General features: G+C 45.6%; 1 protein-coding gene across 3 annotated transcripts in view; it reads right to left on the bottom strand.

Moving 5' to 3' along the window:
- The window catches only part of MICU3 (mitochondrial calcium uptake family member 3), an 84,089-nt gene extending 64,387 nt beyond the window's left edge, over positions 1–19,702 (bottom strand). For 2 of the 3 annotated variants that reach the window (XM_027853655.1, XM_027853659.1), the window contains exons 1-2: positions 19,088–19,702; positions 547–700 (exon numbers count right to left, since the gene is read on the bottom strand). In XM_027853655.1, coding sequence (XP_027709456.1) covers positions 547–595 — 49 coding nt within the window. In that variant the 5' untranslated portion in view covers positions 596–700; positions 19,088–19,702. The remainder of the gene's footprint in view (positions 1–546; positions 701–19,087) is intronic. The other variant, XM_027853658.1, reaches the window with a different exon arrangement.
- Between the last annotated feature and the right edge of the window lie 282 nt (positions 19,703–19,984).

Below are 19,984 nucleotides of genomic sequence, written 5' to 3'. Positions count from 1 at the left end.
CCAGCCTTCAGTGTGTGGGGGCTGGGGGGGGCAGCTCCTCTGTGCATTCATCGAGAGGGTGACCTGCTGTCATACCACTGACAGGAAAACTCAAGCCAAGAGCCTGAGACCTGCTGAAGCAGGGAGGGAGGTGGCTGGCCTGCTTATGAAATATGAAAATACCCATCACAGACATTTGCAGACCACTTTGAGGCTGGTCAGATGCTTTCTTTACAAGACCCCAGTGAGGCAAGGAATGAAGCAGGTACCATTCTGCTCATTTTACAAGGTAGGAAGGTAAGGGCAGGGAGGCAGACTGTAACGGGAGACCCCTTCATACTAGCAATAGGAAAGGCCTGTGTTGGAATCTGCGTGACTGTGGCCAGCGCATCCCCCTCTCTGAGCCTCAGGTGCCTCAGCTGGAGGGGCACAGCCAAGTCTTGAACCCTCCTCACTGAACTTCAGGCCTGTGGTCACTACAGCTGGGGGCTCCCTGGCCTGGCTTTGTAAACTGCAAAGAAGAAAAGCTAACCAGGAAGATGAATGGATTTTTAAAGCTGCACTTACGCTTGGGCTCATCAGTTGTAACAGCCAGAATGAAATCGTGTGGAGTCATGAATAATTGTCCTTCACATTCCAAAGAAGCAAATAAACGAAACCGTCTCTCCCGAGAAGTGGCAAGGACCTCCAAGTCTTCCAAATCTGCTTTACCAGCAGAGACCTGCGAAAGGGAGAGAGACGTCGGTTGTTTTCTGAGAGCTTTTTTGCTGAAAAGATCACCACCTTAGACTGAATTAAGCAGGAAATGGAGTGTGGGAAGAAACAAAACAGGAGAACTGGGTGTGGAGATGTAAGAGGTTGGTGGCTGTGCAGGGACCAGCACATCTGTGGTCACACAGCCAGTTGCTGGCAGAGACAAAGCAGAAACAAAGTATTAATTCTGCCACGTGGGGAGGTCCTCTAGTTAACACAGGTAATTGCAGATGTCATGACAAGTTAGCTTTGGACAGAATTAGTAGATGGTCCTCTTTTTGCAGTGAGATCAAAGCCAAAAGCATGCTTCCCTGTTTGATGAGCACCAGTGTCAACATTTTTCTACCCTCATTTTACTGTTATTTCCTTCAATTAAATTTTAAAATGATTTCCATAAACAGAAAACTAGAGCGAGAGGTTCTATAACCTCTGTCCCAATGCTAGAGAAACTAATTTATTATTTCTCCAAGACAAATTCTCTTAAGACATCTGCGGTACATTGGAAAAGAAGAAGAAAAGGGAGAATAAGAAGGCCTGCCTCAAAACCCTTCATTTGTTCATCTCCGAAATGAGGCTGATCAGGCCTACGTCGGGAGGGCATTGTGAGATTCAAAGGACGTAAAATTCACAAAGGCTCTATGAAAACTATAAACCTTTCCATAAATGTGAGCTACCTCGTTATTACAGCCAGAAAAAAAAATCATGCATCTGGAAAAGTGAACTTATAATAACTTGCTAGTTATTCTTCATTCTCCACTGAAGGAAAACTGCAAAAGGGGTCACTTTTTTTTCGTACACACGTTTTGTCTGCAGATTGTACACAAATGATCCTAGGGGGGTACACAGACGTGTCTTTTGGATGCCGATGATAACATGCTTACTTTAATGCTTGTCGACGCCGTGAATTCCATCAGCCCTGGCCCTTCCCTGGCCTTTCCAAGAACCTGACCAATCTGTCATTGGGCTGAGCTCAAGACCTTCCCAATTTTACCAGAGCTTGCCCTACCCTGGCATAGCTTTCCAGAACCCAGGGTCATCTGAGTGCCATGGCAAGGGGTCACAGTAGGGTTCCAATGGAGTTAATTATGCCACTTTTCTTATGTGCCAGGCATAGTAAGTCACAGAACAGTATCCAAGTGATTTGAAAATATTCAGTGTGCTTGAAAAGCAATGATCAAAACTGCCAGAACGTTTTCACTAAAAAGAGTTCATTTCAAATACTCACAGACTGCTTCACTATGGACACCACTCACTCCTGCTTCTTGGCTTCCCAGTGTTAGTGTTACCAGAGATAACAACCTGGTTATAAGTGGCAACCAAATAGACTTGCCCAGAGGCCACAGAAAGTGACCTGCAAAGCGAGGACTGGGAAAGAAAGAGCAGAAGAATCTGATCTCCTTCCCAAAACAATGAGGGCTGGAGGGCCAGAGAGATGCCCCCTTTTCTGGCGTCCCCTCTGGGACCCTTAGAACTGAGCTGGAAGCTTGGTAGTGAATAGGAATGCTGGGAAGCAAGAGCTAAAGTGATGGCGGATAGAGATGGTGCCTGGGTTGCCTGGTAGGCACTGGGCTTCTCTCTGCCCACTAAAGGAATTTACCTACCAGTCCTGCATTCCCAGCTCAACTGTGGGGTGCTCTCTTCTGGGCTTCTTTCCTGCCCAGTAGGGGAAGGAAAACAGAGATGGACAGAAAGACAGAGAAAGAGAGAAAGAGAGAGAGAGAGAGAGAGAGAGAGAGAGAGAGAGAGAGAGAGAGAGAGAGAGAGATAGAGAGACACCGATGGACAGACAGAACCTGTCCTTCCGACGGCAATTCAGAAGCTGCCTGTGGCCACACTTGTGTGGCCCTGAGTGTAACCCCTTCAATGCCTTTGCCATCCCAATTGTTCTCCAATAAAATTTTGGTGGCTATCTATTGTGCGTGGTTCATGAGAGCAGTGGTGGGAGTTGGGAGAGTTTTGTCACTAAGGGAACAGAGACATTGATTCCCCTTGGTCAGAGCTCAAGTAGGAGGCTAATGGGAGACAGGTAGAGTTTTTTCCCTTCCATTAAAGGCACCACGGTCCTATTACTGATTAGATGGGGCTGAGATGAGTCTTGGGCTGGCCTCAGGAACCTCGTGGGAGAAAGTATAGCAACAAAAGCCATTATTGGGGCTAGTTACAAGATGAGGGCCAGGAGGTCTGGCATTGAGGGTGCCTGGAATTCTTCTGTAATTCTAGGTGAGCTCACATTTAGCACTGCAGCTGCTGAGGGCCTGTGCCACTGCTAACGCCATGGTTGCCCCACTAGCTTTGGGCTGCTACTGGCCAGACCTGGTGTGAGAGAATTCCAGCACCAAACATAGGCCCCAGCTGACCTCAGAGCCTCCCTGAGGTGACCCACATTACTGAGATGACACCTAGGACCACACTGCCCATTAACCCCAACAGAGCTTATGTGCCAGAGGGCCTGGCTCACAGGGAGTGCATAATTAATACAGGGCTGCTTGACTGACTGCTGTTCTCACTGACAGGAGCTTCCAACACTTCACTCGGCATGCTTACAGGTTCTTCCATGTTATATGGGTAGGCAAATGCTTCACCCATTGGACATATGCAGTACAGGAGAATAGCTCTCTTCAGTTTCAAGCAGGTAAGCAGGAAAGGTGGGTAACGCCAAAGGTTCTGACTTACTTTTGTGTTCATTTCCACAAAATCTGTGCCCTAATCATTTGTCAGTAGGTCAATCAGTCAGTTAACGAGCATTTATTAAATGCCTGCTATGTGTCAGGCATTGTTTTAAGGGCAACAGAGTCTATTGATGAAGTAGAAGACACAGTCCTTGCCTCCAGGAGCACAGAGGCCCATTCAGGAGACCGGCTGAGCACACAGGAAGCAAAAGACAACAGTTCAGGGTGATACATATGGTTGATGTTCAGAGAGACAGCAAAGTGACCTGAAGGCCTCCCGGAGGAAATGAATTCAGCTGGGTCTTAGGTTTGTCACAGGAAGGTTGGTGAGAAACCACTGGGGAGCAGGGGAAGCAGGTTATGAAGCATGAAGCAGCTTAAATGGCTAGGTGGTATGTGCACTACTAGGGTATGCTTGAAGATGTGCCATAAGATACAGAAGCAGGCCAAAGAAAACTAGCTGGCTTTCCTCTAGGAAATCGCACAATTCTTGTCATGACACCAAACCGGTGATGGTGTCTGGCAGTAGTCATGGAACACGAGGGTCTCCAAAGAAGAGAAGCCGAGAGTCATACCCAGGACAGTGAGGGAGTGGCGCATGGCGGCCATGAGCAGGGGGTCCCCTGCTAGGCCCCAGCTAGAGGCCTGGTGGCCCTGAAGCAGGAGGATGATAGGACGTCTGCAGCACTTTGGGGAGGTGGATTTGTCATCGGTGCTCAGGACAGAACAAGAGGAAAACGTTGCTGCTGCTGCTGGAATTCAGGCACATGCTCATTCCTTCATTTATTCCTTGGGTGCAGGGTGTGTTCAGGGAGGACCAGCCCCTCTGCTGGGAGGGCTGCTTATCCACCATTGTTGTCCACATGTCACCCAACTCTCACCTGTGGCTCCAGGAAGCTGTAGCACGTGCAGCAGCCACACCCCTGTAAACCATCGTGGCAGATGGGCTAAGCCAGGCTGAGGCTAACAGAGGGGTTTCAAACCCATTGGTGAGCTAGGGGGTATCTACTCCCAATGGGGAGACTTCCTCCAGCAGAATGGGAGGATGAGAACAACTTATTCCAATAGCGTTGGAGGCAGCTGAAACAGGCATTGTGGAGCCAATGACTGCACAACTATGCTTCATTTCAATCCAATTTACGAGCGAGTGAAAAGACATCCCCCATACCACTCTCCCATTTTTACCTAGCAAGGCCAGGGTTGGGTGAAGCAGACAATTTTTAGGGCACCTGTTTTAGCCCCTTTTTCACTCCAGGAGGTGAGCAGTTTGGTCCCTTAAAAAGGCTGCTCACTGTATCAAGTTGCTTGCCTTCTCAATGAGGGTGGGTGGGGAGGGAGAAAGGGAGAGAATTTAGAACCCAAAGTTTTAAAAACAAATGTTAAAAATTGTTTTTACATGCAACTGGGAAATAAGATATACAGGTAATGGGGTATAGAAATCTATCCTGCCCTACAGGAAAATACAATGGGAAGGGGATAAGGGAAGGGGGGTGATAGAAGGGAGGGCAGATTAGGGGAAGAGGTATTCAGAACATATGCCATCTTAGGTTAGGGGAGGGGCAAAAAGGGGAGAAAATTTGGAACTCGAAATCTTGTGGAAGTGAATGTTGAAAACTAAAATAAACAAATGAATAAGAAAAGAAAAAAATAAAAGGTACATCAGAGGCAAAAAAAAGGCTGCTCAGACACCCAGATGTCCCTATGGCCTGGGCCACCTATGTGCAGGGTTGTGACTACAGCTCCCAGTGTATCTGCACCTGCTACTTTGTTGCTTGCCTCTTTGAGGTAGGTGAAAATGTAAAATGGCATGGCTGGTGTCTTCTGACTCACCATAAATTAGACTGAGGTGAGGCAGAGTTGTGCCAAGTCATCATCCTCACTCTCTCAGAGTCCAGTGATAAGACAAAAGTCAGGATGACTGGCGATGGCCCAGGATGCAGGGGATGACCTCGGCATCACTGATGCCTCCCCAAGCTCTGAGCGCTCCACAGCACCTGCTTCAGCCACCTTCATGGCTCTGGAACAAACAGTTCTCATCTGCCCATTGCACTGGGGGAATTCTTCACATGCTTGGCATAGACACCCCCTAACTCATCGATGGCTGACATCATTGTGCTCAGCGTTCTCTCAGCCAATCAGGAGTCAGACCTCCCTCCCTATATGCAACAGCAGCACAGGGCTTTCTCTCCACCCACCTCATCTGAGTTGTGCTGGGCATTATAATCACAACCTAGAGAGTACATAGGAAAGGCTATGCAGGATGGTAAAGGGCTTTAGTAATTTTTCAGTCATGTCTGACTTTTCATGACCCCCTCTGGGGTTTTCTTGGCAGAGATATTGAAGGGTTTGCCATTTCTTTCTCCAGCTAATTTTACAGATGAGGAAATTGAGGCAAACAGGGTTAAGTGACTTGCCCAGGGTCACACAGCTAGTACATGTCTGAGGTCAGGTCTGAACTCAGGAAAATGAGTATTCCTGACTCTAGGCTCAGCACTCTACCCATTAAGCTGCCCCCTACGTAGATAGGTCTTTCCATCAACACCAACCTTAAGCCTAAGCCCTTCTCTTCAATCCAACTTGAAGCCAAGTCTCTTACACTCCAAGGTAATTGTTAAATCTGACCTTGTTAAACCTTTCAATGTATAAAAAGTTGAACCTATGAATTCAATCAAGGATACTAGATCTACCAGAACATTAAAGGTAAGGAAGGAGGAAGTCTCAGGCCAGGAGAAGGCCACAGTGTCACAAGAAACGTTAGACTTCACTTTTGAACTTTGCAGAGTTTCTTTAAATTTAAATCTTTTGAAGTTTCAACATCACCATTGTGAATGTTCAGGGAAAAACCCCAAACCAGCCAACAAATAAAGGGGAGGTGGAGGATATCCAAACTTCAGCTCACTAATCTTCTTGGATGTCTTTCTTGCCTGCAAATTACAATGATCTTGTATCATGTTAACACTCTGTGCCTTTTACGAACTAAGCATCCCCATTTCCCTCGGGCAAAGTGTCACGAATCTCCGATTAGTGGTATTATCCTTATATTACAAATGTCAAACTAATACTAGTACACCTGTTTTCACTGGCTGACCTACTTTGCATAATACGATATTTCAAATAAAGTTGGTTGGACTCAAATCCCTATCATTTTCTTATCCAAATCCAATGTATGTTTCAAAAGTTAATTTCATGTGCATTTCTCTCCCTTGCCCCAAACTCCACCACTTTTTTAAAAAACTACTTTTGAAAGTAAAATGTACTGTCTGGTCAAAAGATATAACCTGAGTTGATACACTATATAAATTCATCAACCTACAATTATGGAGAGAAGGTTAATGTGATAGTGAAAAAAAACTGTAAAACTAAAAACTATAAACTATAAAAAGATTAAATTAATGCAGCATGTACTTATAGTTTAATATTTTTAAAAGAATCTTTGCTTTTGCCAGGCAGTTATTCCCTCAGCTGACAGAGAACCCAGCTCTACTTAGCAGATGCTATTTGGGAGTTACTGTGGTTGGAAATCCTACTAGCCTGCAGGCTAGAACAAGGAGCTTCTCCAAACTTAGCCAGGCTGGTTCTGGGACAACAGTGACCAGATGGGACTTCAAGCCTCCAAGTCTGTCTAGGTTGGCCAAACCTGCTGGAAGCTTGTAGCCTGCCAACAGAGCCTTTGAGGATCCACTGGCACTAATATTCTGCAGTGAGGCATCAGATGAAGGTTTTAATGATAAACATCAAGTATAGTGGCCACAAAATGCAACCTGGATTACGTTTGCGTTCAAATGGAAAGGTGTTAAGAGTTTATCATGGCACAGGTACATAAGACTGGAAACTTTTGAAGGACTGCTGGTGGAGACTGAGAGGCCACAATGTAAATGAGCTGCAAGAGGCAGACTGAGCATGAGAAAAAGAGCAACCCTCATCTCTAGGCTGAATCAGAGAAAATTCAGTCAAGGGAGACTCTCAGACTGTGTCATCTGCTCGGGTCCTTTATTCTTAAGGTTACCAAGAAGAATGCCAGGGAGAACTGTCATCACAAGGAGCCTTCTGTCTGGCTGCAGCTGACCATGGCTAGATGGGTTTTAAATATTTCATCAGACTTGGGGAAAATAAATAGCTACACTGGCCAAGCCAATATGAAGGAATATAGTGGCAATAGCTATCGAAGGGAAGGGAATCACAAACCCACAGGTATAGAGTTAGAAGGATCCTAGCCAAGTGCTCTCATGGATTCTTTAGGCATCTCATAAAGTCCATGGACCCTTTCTCAGAATCGTGTTTTTAAATGCATAAAATTAAATGCATAGCTTTCAAAGGAAACCAATTATATTGACATACAGTTATCGAGATTCTTTTTTTAAAGGTCACTGAACCCCGGATCTAGTCCAACCCTCTTATAGGAATGAGGAAAATGAATCCTCCAAAGGTGAAATGATTTGTCCCATGTAGAAAGTGTCAGAATCTGGATTGGAGCACGGTCTCAACCTGGAAATGCCAAGTTCTTTCCACTGATCACTGCATGCGATCAGACCAAAGCTGGAGCTTGAGGCTTTTTCCTGAGAGTTAACTTTTCAAAATGAGAGCCAGGCTGGGCAGTACTCCTTTTTTAGGGGAAAGGCCTTCGTAAAGACTGTCTTACAGTGAACTATCCAAAGGTGAAAGAAATCCCAAGGAGGCATCAATGACACTTCTGTTAGCTGTTCAGTCAGAGCTAAGGTCAGAGGCAGAATCTTTTCCATGTGGTGGTAACAGGGACATGAAGCGAATGGAGATTTTTATCAGGCCATAAACCCAGTAGCAATAAGCACAGTAATGAAAACTGGAGCTGTTTGTTTCTAGGATTATCCTCCATACTCATGGGTTTAACTCTCATCTCCATACAAATGATTCCCAAATCCATAGAGATCCAGAACCAGTCTCTCTCTCTCCTGAGCTTCAGACCCAGCTCACCAACTGTCTTTGAGACATTTCCAATCAAATTCAACATGTCCAAAATGGAACTCATTATCTTTCTCCTAAACCTCCCCCTCCTCCAAACTTCTCCATTTCTGTAGGAAAATTGATCAAGAGAGTAAAAAGTACCCTTGTAAAGGCTTCACTTCTTTGTGGAGACTTTGTTTCTTATTACTGCATATTAACAGAGTGATTGCCCTACCAAACGTCTGCTTCTTCCTGTTTCCCCACAAATCATCACAGAACCACAGAACCTGAGAGCTGGAAGGAACCCCAGAGCCACCGAGGCCAACCTACATCAGTCAAATGGTCACCCTCCAGCCTCTGCTTCAAGACAAGGTGTACTCATCCTTGCTCAAGTGAGGCTCCTGGGCTTCAGACAAACTGCTAAGAATGCCGGCTCCATACCGCACTTGGGAAACTGAGTTTTTGATCTTCCCAAAGACTGACTCCCCCAAATTAACTTCCCTCTTATTAGATTCCCTCCAATGTGTTAGGTAGCCTGGTGAGCTCCGTTATCCAGTGTCTTAGCTGGCCTACCCAGCTAGGAGTTCTCAGCCATATGGAGCTGTGCCGGAGCAGGATCAAACAGGCTTCCAAGAGCCAACTGTTTCATTTTAATGGTGAGCGTTGATACCTGGGGAATCAGCAAATGCTACAGATCAGGATTGGATTTACTGTTTTGTCAATTTCTCGACTTAAGAAAGTGACAGAGAAAATGTTAATAACAGATTAAACTCAAAAGTTTAAGGGCAGTGTTCCATAGACATTTTTTTGGAGGGCTGATTGTTAATAATTTACCAACATGCCACCCATGACATCCATGCCTTTATATAAGTTAACTGATAAAAATGTTAAATGGCACAGGGTCAATCAAGCGCAGATGTGTGAGGCATTCCCCTGGAGACCTCCTGCCAAGTGACCATTGAACCATCCTACCAGTCCTGAATCTATGGAACCACAGCTCCAGTGGCAGCCACCACCTCCATCTTCTTCACAAGAAGGGAAGAAATACTTTATCGAACCTTGTCTCCCCAGCCTTCCCCTCATTTACTCAAAAAGAGAACTGGGAGCAGGCTCCAATGAATGGCCTGCTCTTGATGAAGCCAGGCTGATTCTTCAGAATCACCACTTCTCTTTCTAGATACTCATGAACTATCTCCTCAATGCCCTGTTCTGTTTGCTTGTTTTCAGAAGCCTGAAGAAAGCTCGTTGGCCTACAATTTGCTGATTCTTCCTTACCCTGTTTTGAAAATTGGGACAAATTCTGCCCTTTTCCACTCTTGTGGCCCCTCTCCTGTCTTCCACGATCTTTCAAATGCCACTAATGGTGGCTCTGCCATCCCATAGGCAGGTGTTCTCTGGGCCCACCCCAGGATGGGCACAGCGCCAAAGGGCATGAGCTAAGCGCTCTCTTGCTAGCTCCTCCTTATGTTGTCCATTTTGCTTCTGTCATTTTCAGTCCAAAGACACCTCTCTTTGGCAGAAAAAAAGAGAAGCAAAGTAAGGATTAAGTAGCTTTGCCTTTTCTTTGTGGTCAGTTATTAACGTGTCATCTAAAAATAATGTTAATACTTTGAGGTTTGTAAAGTGCTTTGAATCTCACAACAACACTGGGAAGTAGGTGATAACCTTATCTCCATGTTACAGAGGAGGAAACTGAGACAGGCAGAGGTGAAGTCACATGGCTAGTAAGTATCTAAGGCTGAATTTGAACTCAGGTCTTCCTGACTGCAAGCCTGGGGTTCTATCAATTGTACTCCAAAGAGATCCTGACCCTTCTTAGATCCTCCCCGCCCTGCCCCCAAACAGCTAAAAATAAAATAAAAAACTGTTCTTCTTTGCCTCCCTTACCAACTTCAGCTCATTCTGAGCTTTCTAGCATACTTGACATTATTTTTGCACTCATACTCACTCATTCATCTGTTCCCTGGCCTTGCTTCCATCTTCTGCAAACTCCTTTTGAAAGTGTCAGTTGGTGAGTTCCCTGTCACTTACATTTGTCTCTTCCGACAAATTCCATTTCCCACCTCCGGTGGAACTGTTTCTCTTTATATCTTTGGAATTTCCTTCATGATCATCTCCCGTCTCTCCTGAGTGGACCTGTCCTGTAGAATTTGATTCCATGGAATGCAGTTCTCTTTTTCCTTTGAACCTCCTGGAATCTGCTTTCCCCATCATCACATCTAGCATTTCTAGAACACCTCAAGGTTGATAAAGCACCTCACATATGTTGTCTCATTTGATCATCACAACAACTCTGGGAGCTAGACATCATTCTTACTCTCAGTTTACAGATGAGGAAACTGAGGCTGAGAGAGGTTAAGTCATTTGCCCAGGGTCACACTACTGGTAAGTGCTGGTGGCAGGATTTCAGCTCTGGTCTTCCTCACTACAAGTTCAACACCCTTACCCCCTGCAACCACCTGGCTTCCTACATCTCAGACTTTCCCTGGATTTCCTCTCCTCTATCACAAACTTTAGAAGAGAGTGGTCATTTCTTCCTTAGGGTTCCCTTCATTTTATCCCAGCAATCAATGCCCCTGTTTTAGAGAGAACCAGATGCAGAATTCTCCTTTGATGATTCCTCTGCCTTCTGAAGGATTAAATCCTTATTAAGGCAAGGCAAAAAGGTACTAGCTGCTTTGGTTTTTGACATATCTAGATAAGTGAAGTTCTCCCATCACTACTATCACACCATGCCAGGCTTGTGATCTGCTCCTCAAATTCCTCATCTACTTTCTCTTTCTGCCCAGGGAGTCTGTAAGGTACTCCAATGACAATTTAAAAAAAAAAAATCTCCATTAATCTTTACTCAAAGGCTCTTCATCATGAGTCTCCACTTGGCTCATGGATTTCCACACATGAATAGAGCTTTTTTGTGCCTCAGTTTCTCCTTTATTTTTTCCAAGGAACAGTGACCAAGATGAGAGGTAGGAGTTTTCTCAAATAAGATTAGCTTTTATAGAAATCAAGCCTGAGGCAACTGAAATGTTATAAAAGGCTGTGGATCATGTTACAAGTATCTGTTCCTCTCTTGTTGTAAGACTGATGTGTATCCACAGAGAGCAAGGCTGTGGTGTTTCCTGCCACAAATATCTTTGTCCTCTGAGGTTTATACAGTTGTGCTGACTCTTTTTTCTCACCCCCACTGTGGAGGTGAGAGGCCCACAGGTGTTATACATCAAAAATTTTCTGAATGCATCAATCAGTTGTGTCGATTATTTTTTTTCCTCTTTCATACACCCACACTCACTCACAGGAAGGATACTTGGGGATCAGTCAGGCAAGGGGAAGGGGGGCAAAAGAGGAGGGGGTTAGGGAGGGGAAGGGAAGGAGGTGAGGGGCAGCGACTCATTCCTCCTTTTTCTCCTTCTTTGGCATGAATATATCCTCTTAATACACAATATTTCCCCCTCATCCCTCCTCTTTTACCTTGGCAGTTCCTTTTGAATAAGGTATACCCATCTAGAGCCACAGCAGGCAGGAAAAGGCACAAGGAAGTCAAGGGAGCACAGCAGGGGCCTTTCAGCTGAGGAGAAATGCCAGCGGTTGGACCCTCTTGTTCACTCCATTGACTGAAGCAAAATGTAAAGTCTGACTGTGGAGAGATGAAGAGATCCTAATCCTAATCATGGTGAGCTGCCCACACTGAGAGAGGCCCCTGGGCGCTGGGACCAGCTGAGGGAACAAAAGACCCATCTCTCCATCGGAAGCTCACTCCATGCCACGTTCTCATAGAACAGAATGACAGGCACGAGTGCTTTTAAAATCATTTCGTTTTTCCCTTGCCCCAGGGTAGATAGCTGAGTTCATACAAATTAAATCTATGTATGGTACCACTCTGTTACACAATAATTCCCATTTTAGAGATGAGAAACCTGAGGGTCAGGAAGCCAAAATACCTTGCCCATAGTCACCCTGCTAGTGAGGCAGAATTACAACCCAGGTCTTCCTTAACTGCCAGTTCAGAACCCTAACCCCTTATGTTGCAATAAAGCAGAAAGCAATGAAACCCAATGCAGGAAGGCTTTAAATATTTATGGGAACAGATGCCTTAAACACATTTTACCTGATGTGACCTTATCAGATAAAGAGTTACAAAAATGCTTGAGATCAAACAGCCCATCGAAAACCAATGTGCGTTGGGTGGTTAGGCATGCTGCATCAGCAGCTCTACAGACAAATCCTGCTGATGGCTTCTTCTCCTCAGCACGTCTGTATCTTTTTTACGTTCCAAGCACTTTTTGACCTTCTGAGTTCCACACTTCTCATACAAAGGAGTTCACAGAGTGATCAGCAGCCTCTGGTCCTTTTTTGGCTTTCTTTGGCAGCTCCTCCCACTCCCCAGGCCCAACTGATGGACTTTAATAACTGGGGCAGAACGCCAGTCAAGAAGCTGGAGGGGAGGAGTCTGCTTCACCACCTGGCTGAAGCTGGGCCAGGACCTCGCCTGCTTCAGGCTGCCCATCCCGGGCTTAGGAAGCTCAGCATTATCAGGCAGAGCATGGCCCCTGTGCCATATCAGAACAGCAGCAGCTCCCCCGCTATAAGACTTCAGGACTTAGGAATCATAATTTGATTCAATTTGAAAGCACTTAGTCAGTGCCTTCCACTGTTGCCAGGCCACAGGCAGTATCACAACCAGTCAACAAGCATTGATTAAGTGCCCAGACCATGGGCTAAGTGCTGGGAGCTTTCAGTCCAGTGGGGGAGCCAACATGCTAAGCACTAGGGACAAACAAGATAAGACAGGGCCAAGCGGAAATCATCAACAGAGGGAAGGGGCCGAGATGAACGAAGCCTGGGCCAGGGCTTCCTTGTGAGGGTGGGGTCTCAGCTGGGGCTGAAGGAAGCCAGGGCAGCCAGCAGGTGGAGAGAAGGTGGGAGAGCCCTGCAGCACCGTGGCTTGTGAGGCCTGCCTCTAACCCACTGGGTCCTGGGGCCTGGGGCAAGGCTGCCTCACAGGGAGTGGCTGAACAGCTTCACTGGCTGAAACGCTCAATACCTGTAGGACCTGAGCAAGTTACTGGCCATCTCTGGCCCAGGGTCCTCATCCGTACGTTGCAGGGGGGTTGGATTAGGGAGCTCTGAAGTCCCTTTCAGTGGTAGATCTATGGTTCTATCATGAAGCTTCCCGCACGATGGAATCACGGATCCAAACTCCGGCCCCTCCAATGTGCCAGGCTTTGGGAACACGAGGACCATGAAGAGTCTTTGACCTCAGAGAGTCCCTTCTATTGGGGTGCCCACCTCCCTGCGTGAACGTTTCTCATTCACATTGTTATGCCATCTTCGGAAGGCCAGCTGGGGCTGAGAGGGGGAGGACTGCTAGTCTCCCTGCCAACCGTCAGTCACTGTGCCACTCATCTTCTGCCTGCCACTCACTGTAGTCTTTGGCTTAAGGTTTATCATTAATGGCCAGCTCAATCCAAGTCACTAGTGGGGTAGAGCAGACAAAACCCAAACTGCTAATGGGATCCTTGGCTTGGTGTCAATGACACCCAAGATGACTGCCCGTTGTGCTCAGCCCTGTCATCACACCCCTCTCCAATGTCTTCATTTTTAGGAAGGATAGTGACTACCTAGGCAATGTGCACAAGAGGACAAAAAGGTTGATGAGAGACTTTGAGGCTGTGCCACCTAAGGCCAAGTGGGAACTGGAAATACTCTGGCAATAGAAGATTTGGGATGGGGCAGAGACATGATGTCTGCTTGGAAGCATTGGGAAATCTGCCATGGAGAACAGGGGTTAGACTTCCCGAGAAGTTCCAATGGGCAGAATGAGGAAGAGACAAAACTTGCAAAGAGGTAGGTGGGAAACATTATGGGAGGGTTGCAATCTGCATTACCAGAGCACTAATGAGATCATAGACCCTCCGAAGTAGTTCAGGAAGGAAGACCTTCCTGCCTATAGCACACTCAGGCTATCTCAGGAGGTTATGGGGTTCCCTACTAAGGCTGGAAGATGACTTGTTGGCCATGGTGATCCTTATTTATGAATGGGTTGGAAAAGCTGGCCTCTGAGATGCTGTGATCCTGTGGAAGAGCTTTGGGTTGGTTCTAAGAATCAAGTCAAAGAGATTCTCCCTAGTTCTCATTGCATACAATCCATTCCTGGCCCAGGTCACCCGGACACCATTTCTTGCACCAGAGGTTGACTTCCCATATTTTTCTTATTTTTTAAACCTTCACTTGGCAGGAGGTATGAAAACACCACCTATGGTACCAGGGCCTCCAGTTTCATAATCCCTAGAAAAGCTTCCTTGGTTCCCTGTAGTAGAATGAGAAGTGGGAAGTGGAGAGACATGGTTCAGGTCTGATGAATCTTGGAAAGGTCTCCATCATGTTTCAGGAACCTGTTCCGAGAAGGAAGCATGCTACCTCAGTGCTCCTGGTAAGTCAGTACGATGGCACCCTTCTCATCGTCCTGGGACCGGGCTTGGGCATTCTCTCTTTTGCAAGCATCATCACTTTAGGCAGCAGGGGCAGCCGCTTCTTCCTCCTCAGAGGGCTCCGTTCCACCTTGAACTGGAAGCACCTCAAACTTACTCCACAGCTTCAAGTGTTCAGCAGCCTTTGTCGGTCATTTTGGGACTGCCTTTGAAGTAAAGTCAAGTCTTTATCTTAGCAGGTAAAATAGGCTAACTGGAATTTCATTTCCTTTTCTTGTCTTTCTCCATCATTTTTGAAAGTAAAATGAGTAATGAAATTCTCAAAAGCCAAGTAGAATGCAGAAGTGACGCATGGATGAATCTCTATCAACACCTGAATGATCAACAGATAGATAATCAGGGGCAGCTAGGTGGTGCAGTGGATAGAGCACTGACTCTGGAGTCAGGAAGGCCTGAGTTCCAATCCGGCCTCAGACACTTGACACTTACTAGCTGTGTGACCCTGGGCAAGTCACTTAACCCTGATTGCCTAGCCCCCCCCCCCAAATAGATAATCAATATCAGAGAAAACCCAAGAGCTTGGTTACTTCAAAAGATTCGATTTCATGAGTCTGCCTATCAGTGTCTCCACACATCACATGATCTCTATGACTTGCTATGGACACAAAAATTCATCAACTGGGCTGGTCCTCTGATGAGAGGCACACCTCTCACCAGGCTTTTATTGGAGGTCTTTTCAGCTGAATAGAGGCCAAGGGAACTTGACCTCAGTTAGGAAAGCTCCTGAGAACACACACAGGATCATTTTTGTCCACCTCTCCACCAGGGATCAGAACAGGTCTCTCCTAGAGGGCATTTACTTTTCTCACAGAATATAGAACATTAAAGTAAGATATAATTTGCATAATGTACATAATAGTAACTAATACACAATAATACAATGGAGTTTTTTAAAAAGCTCAAGTAGAAAGGGAGAGGAAATATGTCTCAAAATACTGTGTAGTATAGCAATCATCTTTAATGAGTCTGGTTTTTTCACTGTATAGAGAAAATATTCTAAATGTAGTCTTTATAAGTTACCTTGTATAGATTCTGCTTTATTACAAGTTAGTTTATATTTCAGGAAATAAAATGATTTAATTCTTTATCGGTGCACAACAATTACAGGAAACCTCTCGGAACTAATGTTCTCAAATTTAAACCAGCTCAACACGTTTAAACACAAAGAATAAAGTTGGTATTGTATTGGATGTTTGATGTGGCTCCTATATAAGCTACATACTACATCATAGGGTAAAAAAAGTGCTGAGGTCGGATTTCTAGTAAGGCCGAATGAGACACCTTTGGAAAAGATGCTAAAATAATCCCCCCCGCCCCTGTCCCCACCCCAGAAATTCACTGAACACCATTAAAAGAAAAAACCCTTTAAAAGCTTGAATCACAAGATGGTTCTGCTGCTTCTGCCATCTAAGTGTTTGATTTAGATAATTACTAATTCATATGAAACTGAGTTAGGGCAGCTAGGTGGTGCAGTAGATAGAGCGCCGGGCCTAGAGTCAGGAAATCTGGCCTCAGACACTTACTAGCTGGGTGACCCTGGGCAAGTCATTTAACCCCCTTTACCTCAGTTTCCTCATCTGTCAAATGAGCTGGAGAAGGAAATGGCAAACCACTCTAGTATCTTTGCCAAGAAAACCCCCAAAAGGCATCATGATCAGTAGGACATAACTAAAAAACGACTGAACAAAAACAAAACTGGGTTAATCTATGTGAGTGAGTATAGATTAATGTAGGGCTTAACAGTGTTCTACATAAGACAGGGGATATCATTCTGAAAAAATTACCAAAAATTTATGAAGTGCCTACTATAGGCCAGGCAGGCATTGTGCCAGGTATTGGGGACACAGACAAAAATGAAACAGCCCTTGCTCTCAAGAAGCTGACATTCGGTTAAGGAGATGATGGACCTACACAAACATATACAAGAAAAAAAAGGAGGCGGGCACATCAGTGCCTGGGTGGGGAAGTGAGGGCTTTGGGCTTCTTAGCTGAGCACAACAGGAAACAAGAGACTCTAAGAGACCACAGAGAATACAGGTGTGCTTCCAGGGCTGGGGGACATCTAGTGTGAAGGCATTTTACCTGTTTAACGTAATATGCAAAAAAAGGAACAAAACCTCATAATCACTTAAATAGAAGCAGACTAAAAGTCTGCCAGGGCCAGGACCAGCCCCTAATGATAGTCACCATCTCTGGTATGTCCGTACATTGCTTTGTCAGGAATAAATCCCCTGTACTTATTCAGGGGGTCCCAGTGGATAGAGGCCTGGAGGACTGGGCCTGGAGTCTGGAGGACCAGAATTCAAATCCTGCTTCAGATTTGAGCTAACCACAAGTTGCTTAATCACCATGGGCCTCCCAGGGCTGTTGGGAGGATCAGAGGAGATCTTTGTTCAGTGATCTGCAAATCTTAAAGCCTGTTGTAAAAGCTAGTTTGTGGTGTGGCCCTCTTTGGCAGTCTTTGACTTGGGGGAGGTGCTGAGAAGGCTGTCAGATGAGGTGGTGGCTGTGAGAGTCCGGAAAGGAACAAGACTGAGAGGTGCCATTGAGACAAGAATAGTGTGGACCTGGCCATTCACTGCACATGTGGGATGGAGGAGACTTGAGTCAAGGAGGTGAACCAGGGGAAGAAAGGAAGGCAAAAAGGAAGAGAGGGAGGGAGGAAGGAAAGGAGAAAGGAAAGAAGGAAGAAGAGAAGGGAAGAAAGGAGGAAAGAAAGGAGGAAAAAAGGGAAAAGGGAGGGAGGAAAGGAAGAAGGAAGGAAGAAGAGAAGGAAAGAAAGGAGGAAAAAAGGGAAGAAGGAAGGGAGGAAGGAAGGAAGGAGGGAGAGAAGAAAAAAGGGAGGAAGAAAGGAAGGGAGAGAGGAAAGGAAGAAGAGAGAGGGAGGAAGGAAAGGAGGAAGGAAGGAAGGAAGAAGAGAAGGAAAGAAAGGAGGAAAGGAAGGGGAAAAGGGAGGGAGGAAAGGAAGAAGGAAGGGAGGAAGGAAGGAAGGAAGGTGATACCCTCAATGGCCAACGAAGTTAGAAAGAGGGCAGGGGGTGACCTCGCTGGGATCACAGACCCCTGGGCAGTAGTCAGGGGTAGGCCACAAAGGGACCTTTCTCAGCATCATGTTTTTAAATGCACAAAGTATCTAAGGTCACAGAGGAAACCAATCCTACTAAGTAAAGTTATTAAGATATTAAACAAAACAAGTTCAGAAGCCAGGTTAAGAAGTGTGTATGAAGAGCTCTCTAACAGTGACTTGCAGAGCCCACAAAACAATGGACACAAGGAATACGACAAAGTTAATGGAAAGAACAGTGGCTACAAAGTAATCAGAAGTGGCTGTTACAAAGAAGCCCCAAAGGCCCCAAGAAGAGATCTGAGAACACACTGCTGGGGCAGGGGCACGGATGCAGATTTTCACATCTCCTCAATGGATTAGTCAGTTTTGCTGATTTTTTTCTCTTTTATTTTTTTCTTTAAAATTATTATTTGTTATATAGGATGGGGGAGGGGGAGGGAGACTGCAACATGGCTCAGTGGATAGTATTCAACTTGGAGTCAGGAAGTTCTGAGTTCCAATCCTGCTTTGTTGTTTATCCTTCATTCTCAGAGAAGACCAATGACATCAGGAAGGTGATGTCTTGACTTGCAAGTGAATTGGATTGAAGTGAGGCAGAGCTGTGCAAAGTCCTCAGTCTCACTCTCTCCTCTGCAGCCATCTGGGATCAGTAGTGAGCTAGAGATGAGGACAACTGGAAAGGGCCCAGAATCCTGCGTTAGAGACTTCCTAGCTGTGGGACCCTGGGCAAGCACTTCGCCTCTGTCATCCTGTTTCCTCATCTAGAAATTGGGGCTAATTAGAGTACCTGCCTTTCAGGGTTGTTGAGAGGATCAAAATAAGATGATATTTATAAATCTCTTTGCAAACCTTAAAGCCCATAGAGATGCTAGCTATTATTATCGATTACTGGGAGACATTCTGGTGACATAAAAAACACAAGATTTTAATTTAAAGAAAAAGAGAGAGACACACACACAGAGACAGAGACAGAGAGAGAGCTTGCTCTGGACAGAGCACAGGATTCTGGGGGTAGTGAAATATGGATGAACCAGCAAAAGAGATTGAGAGTCGTGTCCTTGCATTCCTAGGGTAGATCTTCCAACCATTCTATGGTGGTCTAAAGTTAAAACCAAACGTCCGATGACTAAGGTAATGCTAAAGGCAAGGTTGCTCAAGAGCTGTTCTCCACAGTAAAATCAGAAATGATGGCCAGGCATCCTATCACTTACCTATACTCCTGACCCCAGTTTTCTAAATGATCCCAATATTTCACATTTGGATGAGGGGAAGGTTGAATCCATTCCTGCTGAGCTCTTCCTGTATCGGTCACATATGCGCTGACTTCAGTGATGGGGGCTGGACCTGTGACTTCCCAGGGAACCCCTGGAAGAGGAAACTCCTTGTGCCACTGCAGGGGTGACTTCAGTACAATACTCTATAGCAAGCAAGTTGTCCAGAGCATTGAGAGGTGAAGTGATTTGCCAAGGGCTACATAACTAGCAGGCCTTGAGGCTAGGCAGGACCTGAACCCAGGTTTCCTTAGCTCCAAGGCTAGCTTTCTATCTACTCCCACATTGCATCTGCAACATCCTTTACCTAAGAGCAGCATAGATAAAGCAAGTCAACACAGGAGGGTACAGGAAGCTCCACCTATACTGACAACCTAAATATTCCATTCAGGCTCCAACTTGATGTTCTTTTATTAACTTTTAGGGTTTTGCTAACAAACAGTCCTTCATTGTACAGGGTTGCTGCCATCATCATACCTACCCTGCAAAGATGAGACTTTCTTGTTTTAGATCCAGAGTTATGACAGTCCAAGCCCCTTGACAAAGAGAAACAGAACGGAGGGATTTCTACCAAAGGCCACCAGATGCTTTCATCTCGACTTCGCAGTCCAGGGTCAGGATCACTTGAAAGAAACAACAGCCTTATGATCTCATCCAAGAAATTTTATCTTGCTATTTTACGAGAAAAAATCCTCCCCTCCAACTGCATTTCAAGTCCTTCCTACTGCCAAGGAGGCTAGCTTTGAAAAGCACAGAGAGAATCCCCAAGTTTCACTTGTCATTTGCACAAAAACCTCAAAAAGGGTGCAAAGCCCAGGTAAGCAGGGTGTGTATCTA

The sequence above is a fragment of the Vombatus ursinus genome, unplaced genomic scaffold (assembly GCF_900497805.2).
Source record: "Vombatus ursinus unplaced genomic scaffold, bare-nosed wombat genome assembly UNPS02010193.1, whole genome shotgun sequence".
Lineage (NCBI taxonomy): Eukaryota > Metazoa > Chordata > Mammalia > Diprotodontia > Vombatidae > Vombatus > Vombatus ursinus.
Note: the sequence above shows the minus strand (reverse complement) of the source record. Positions and strands in the feature narration are given on the sequence as shown.